This window comes from Microplitis demolitor, chromosome 3 (assembly GCF_026212275.2).
Source record: "Microplitis demolitor isolate Queensland-Clemson2020A chromosome 3, iyMicDemo2.1a, whole genome shotgun sequence".
NCBI lineage: Eukaryota > Metazoa > Arthropoda > Insecta > Hymenoptera > Braconidae > Microplitis > Microplitis demolitor.
The window spans coordinates 18052389-18058844 of NC_068547.1; the positions used below are offsets into that span (position 1 = coordinate 18052389).

The window sequence follows — 6456 nt, forward strand, 5'->3', positions numbered from 1 at the left end:
GTATTTTGGACTTTATTTTTAATTTTAACACGATATTTGGTGTAATTTTCACACCTAAATTTTTACACCAAGTCCAAAAATTTTTTACATGTATATTCTACAAATATGACTAAATATTTTATAAATATATTTTTTTCAGAAACGGAATTACGAGATATGGTGAATGAAGTTGACCAAGATGGAAATGGTACTATTGAATTTAATGAATTCCTACAGATGATGTCGAAAAAAATGAAAGGTGCTGACGGTGAAGCTGAATTACGAGAAGCATTTAGGTAATTCTTAAATATTTTTATAAAATATAATTATTGTTATTAATTTTTATAAATCTATTTATAATAGAGTTTTTGATAAAAACAATGATGGTTTGATTTCATCAATGGAGCTACGACATGTGATGACGAATTTAGGTGAAAAACTATCTGAGGAAGAAGTTGATGATATGATTAAAGAAGCTGATTTAAACGGAGATGGAATGGTTAATTATGAAGGTATTTTATTTATTACTAATAACTAATAATATAATAAAAATAAAATATTACTATGAGTTTATTAAAAGTACAATCCTTAAGGATTTATTTTAATTAGTTAAATATGCACTGAAAAATCGGGAGTGTATTCGGAGTGATTACGGCTTTTATTTGATTCCGAATTTACTCCGTCAATCAGAGATTCCGAGTTTGTTTTTCCAGCAGAGTGATTTTGGAGTGAACTAGATTTTATTTGAATCCGCATTCACTCCAATTCAAAGTTTCAATATATTCAATAATCAATTTAATCCCTTCGGAGTGAAATTAACTCCGTAGGAAAGTTGATTTTAATATTAAAACTCCAAATCGGAGTGAATGTAAATTTAAATAAAATTTAGATCACTCCGATGAAAGAACAAACTCCCTATTTACTTCGTATGCGGAGTGATTTTTTGTAAAAACTCCGAGCGAATTCGGATTGAAATAAAATCTGTAATCACTCCGAATCAACGCCCGATTTTTTACAGTGTATATGACATGATGATTAATTAATAAACCATCAATTTCAGAATTTGTGACAATCCTGACGGCTAAGAACTAGTTTGTGTAAAAACAAACCGGAGGACAAAAAAAAATTAAACAAAACTATAAACTACTGCGACTAGAACTTCTCGAGGAGGACTTTTAAAACCTTATATATTTCTGGTGAAAATTCTTAGTTGGTTAATAAAGATAAAACAAAAGTCGGATAAACTGAAAATTTTTAAAAGATTAAGTTTTGAATGAAGTATATTGAGGTCATAGAGAAGCAAAAGGTATAAAAGAAATATATAATAAACTCAAAGAATGAACGAAAAGTTTCTTCATAACAATATTCAGACTATCAAAAATCCTTAAAAAAGTTAAAATTTCACGACGATTGTAATGTTCGCAACTACGTCGGCGGGTTCCTATACTACTGTTAATGCTGGTCCACTGCACAGCTGCTAATTGCGTCGTCAAAACTATTTATACTTTAATTTAAAATTAATCTGTTGTTAGATTAAGATGGAGGAAAATACTTAAGTACTTTAGAGAGAGAGAAAAAAAAACGAGGAGAGAAGAGAAAAAAGTTAAGATGCATCAAAAAACAATCAACTGAGAGCTTTGATTAACATACATTATATTAAATATATGTATGTTTCTATATACTGTTTAAAAATTTAAAAAATTCCACAGACTCAAATTAAACAAATAAACAAACAAACCAACAAACGGCTTTAAATTATTGAAGAAAGTCTTTAATACAAATTAACGTTTATTTGCTACATTAAACAGCCATATATTGATAAATAAAAAAACAACTTTATGATAAGTTAAATTTCGCTCAACTAAATAAAATAAAAAAATAAAATTGCCAATATTGTTCGGATTTGAATGAAAATAATTTCATAACGTAATGGAATTAATTTAAATTAATCATACGAAGGAATTTAAAAAAATTATTTTAAAAGAAAATAAATAAAACGTTGCAACGTTACTGAACTGAAACCGTACAATATAGAAGATTCCATTTTATTTATATTTTTTTGACATATTTTTTTAATAGCTTATTATTTAATTGATACTCGAAAAAAATTATTTAAACTCAGATAAATTTAATTTCAAATTCTAATTTTCTTAGTTACGGTAATAAAAAAAAAAAAAATTAATAATACACTTGGACATTAAGTAACTTCGTCATTGTCTTTCTCTACAATTACACCCGCTAGTAAATATCGGACCTATAATTATACACACTAAGAACCTTAAACATCTAAAATTAAAAAATTAATAAATAAATAAACATAATAAATGATCCAATAGACACTAGATTAAATATTTCTCGCGTATTGCGATGTAGAAAAATAACGCGTGGAATTAAATGTAGTTTAATGAGTGATGTTGCTATTAGAACATATTTCCATTGTTTGATATTACAAAAAAAATATAAGAACATAAAACCAAATATATAAAAGTATATACGGTAAATCCGTACCCTTAATCAAGAAAAATAAATTTAAATAAAAAAAAAAAAAAATAAAATAAAATGACAAGAGAGAGAGAGGCCGAGAAAAAATTATCACATATAATTTGTAGAATCATATATTGTGTTAAATTTTTTATATAATTTATATTCATATCTGATTGTATACAAAACATCTTTTCATATAAATAAATATTTTTATGTGATTTTATATGATCTTTTGTGATCACATATAATCATATATATTAAATTTTACAATAAATTAATACAGGCATGTTTATATTTATTCATATATATACATATTTATATATAACCATATCTTTTTATATATACGTATATATAAATATATGTGGCGATATGTGATCATAAAATATATGTATATATGAATATATATAATGACTACCTCTTAAAGTATTTATTGTTATATTTAATATTGTAATTATATTTGATTATTTTATAATTATGTAAAAATTAATGATAAGTTAGGTATGAATATATCTTATAAATAAATATTGTCATATATGATAGCATAAAAATATATATGATTATTTTCTCGCGTAACTAAAATATTGATGAAAAAAATGTAAGGACGTAAAAAAAAAATTTGTTATCATCGTTGACGTCGATTAATTTATCCAGAGATTGACAATAAGGCATTGGGTTATTTATTTACTTGAATTTTGAATTAAAACCTCCGTAAAATAATATATATATATATATATATATATATATATATATATATATATATAAATATTGCATAATGTTGGTACATATATCTATAAATATATGGACATTATCTGGTATGTTATAGCTTGAGTTTGCGAGGACGCATATCAAAACGGTCAAATATATATATATATATATATATTGATAATAAAAGAAAAAAAAACTCTAACAAATAAATATATCGAAAAAATATGAAATAAATAAAATGAATGTTATTATCGACATTTCCGTTTATCACTTGCCGTTGCACTACGACAAGAATCGATTGACATTCACAAATAAAGTAGAGCGTTCACGAAATATAAATAAGCAACAGTACCTTGAAAAATACCCATCAGGGAGCTTTAGATGTATGAGACAAAAATAATATGTAATAATGAAATAAAAAATAATGATTATAAACAAAAACAAATAATATGTTGCGACAAGATGAGAATAACTTATGCTGATATATAAATAAATGTATATGTTTATAATCATATATACTAACTGTATCTAAGATCTGATGAAGGTAACGATACTGATGATGAGCCAATTCAAATAGTAATACAAAACGTCCCAATGACAATATATACATAGATATCTGACAGATTTAAATACATCTATCCGAACGGTTTAGTCAACCTGGGCGGCCTAAGTTTATTCTTTTAATCAAAATTTTATTTATTTTAAATTCGTAATCATTAAAGAGTCTAATTATTGAAAAAAAAATTTCAATTAATCAGCCATTATTTAATGACTACAAAGTGTTCACTACTTTAATTAATAATAATTTATTAAAATTATTATTTACACTGTAAAAACAACGCGGTGTTCAAATGAAATAACACTGGTGTAGGCGGTGTAATTTAACGGTGTTAAATTGGTGTAAAAAAAAATTACACGTACAGAAATTAGAAAAAAATGTATTACATATAAAAAAATATAAAAATTCAATGAATATTATCTGGAGGAAATTTCAATTTCGCTATGTACTTATTTAAATAATTTATTTATGTAATTAATAATTTATTTAAAAATTTCACAATTTTACTCCCAGCATTTTAATCACCTATAATTTAATTAGTTAATAAAAATACTGTATAACTGCAGTGATCGAGTAAGTAAAAATATTAACAAAGTAAAATATTTTAAACACTGAAAAATATTTTAACACCGGTAAAGAATATTTACACCGGCGACGGTGTTATTTTAACATCGTTTTCGGTGTTGCAATTTAACACCAAAAATTTTAAAACTTACACCGCCTGGACTTACCCCATTTTTTTTTTTACTGTGTATATATATATATTTTTTTTTTGGACAAAAAATAATTTATTCTCGATATCAAACACATATACACTTGAATAGGGTGGCAGTACCATTTTTGACCACTTTAGGGCCAGTTTTGGTCTCTACGAAAATTTGAATAAAATAATTTGTAAAATACGCAATGACATAATTAATGTTTGAAATCTATTCAACGATACTTTTATCATACTATTGCAATTATATTTTTTTTTTATACTCAAAGTATTAAATGTCCAAAAGTGGAGCAGTGGCCACAAATGGTACTTCTACCCTATTTAATAAGTTACTAATGTTTACTTTCATAATTTAACAACCGTAAATTTATAAAAAAAATAATAGGCCGTCTTGACTGTATCCGAATTTATAATTAATAATACAGAATAATTTATGTTAAATTGTTTAGTGATATTAATTTAAAATTAAATAAAATATCTTCAAACTAGTTAATTTTAATTATGTTATATATTATTATATAATTCGAATGGATTTATTTATCTCGGTCTAATAAGAAAAAAATATTTTTATAACTTAATTAAAATGAAGAAAAAAATCCGAACACGCCAAAAAATTATGGTGTTATGTTAAAAAAAAAAAAATATATGATATTAATTGAAATCGATAGATTTGCATAAACCGTGAAGTGGAGGTCATCATAAATAAAACTGTCGTTTATAATGTTAAGTATAATAATTATTACTACTATTATTTTTTGATTCATAATATCATAAGTTATTAATTGCTAAAGTCTTCCCAATTATATTACTTCTGACTGCGTTATAAGATTACCATTTTAATTTGCAAATATCATTACATATAATATTATTTATTCAAACATTCAATTTTTAAAGTAATTACAACGAACCCTCTTATGTATTTTTAAATTATATAAATATATAAAATTGTGTTAAGAATTTTTTTTACTGAAGACGTCGATAAGATGAAAATATATTTAAAAACGGAGTCACATTAATAGCAAATATAATCAAATGACATATTTAATAAACAAATAAATCAATAAATACATTTAGATAAACCGTTAACTTACTAATAATAATCTAGATAAAAATATAAAATTTTATGACCCAGACTATATTCTAAATTAGTAACTGGTTAAAAATTTATATCTCTCAGTTTATTATTATTAATTTTTCTAATGAATTATATTAGTTTAATTTTATTTTAAGTTTCAAAACAATTACAGTACTTGAAATAGCATCATCATATTTAATTTTGTTAAGTAAATAAATTACAAAAGTGTTCAAAGTCTTTATTTTTTGTGGTAATAAAACATATAGATAAAAATTACCAAGAGGTAGGATCGAACCACTAACCTTCCGTTATCAAAGCGGATGTGCTTTCTATAAAAATGAATTAGTGAAAATAACTACTTGGCAGTAAATATTCACTTACTGCCAGTGAAAAGTATACTACTATTTGGATTAGTGACATATTTTTCACTAGTAAACAGTGAATAGTCACTATTTTCACTATTTCAAATTTAAGAAAGCGCTCACTTAAATAAATGGGCAGAGAATAATAGAAACATCTGACACATTTCAAAATATAACATACCGATCTTTAATGAAAAAAAAAATAAAATAAAAAAAAAAATAAGATTAATATTACTATCAATACTAAAATAATGAATTATATACGATTATATGATTGTATTAGCTATCATAATGAGTCATAATACAAAGAAAATTATGTTTACTAAATATGAATAAATTTCGTGTCAAATAATGTAGCGCAGATATAAACAACAATATTATTTTTTAAATATGTTTTATTGTTAGGTTTATAAATATTTAATTTTGTTATTCGTGCATGGAAAAAATAGTAGTGGAAAAATTACAGTTTCAAATATCACCAAAGTTCCTCTACTTCAAAACCGAAGCTACCAAAATTGAAAGTGAAAATTAACCATGTCATTTTGAAATACAAAATCGATACTTTTCAAATAGC

At 24.0% G+C, this 6456-nt stretch overlaps 1 protein-coding gene across 5 annotated transcripts in view; it reads left to right on the forward strand.

Annotated features, from left to right (window-relative positions):
* LOC103572980 (neo-calmodulin) overlaps positions 1 to 2533 on the forward strand; it is a 39277-nt gene extending 36744 nt beyond the window's left edge. For 4 of the 5 annotated variants that reach the window (XM_014442707.2, XM_014442711.2, XM_014442710.2 and 1 more), the window contains 3 exons: positions 140 to 275; positions 343 to 491; positions 1040 to 2529. In XM_014442707.2, coding sequence (XP_014298193.1) covers positions 140 to 275; positions 343 to 491; positions 1040 to 1071 — 317 coding nt within the window. In that variant the 3' untranslated portion in view covers positions 1072 to 2529. Of the gene's footprint in view, positions 1 to 139; positions 276 to 342; positions 492 to 1039 lie in introns of all 5 variants that reach the window. The other variant, XM_008551827.3, reaches the window with a different exon arrangement.
* Positions 2534 to 6456: the final 3923 nt, after the last annotated feature.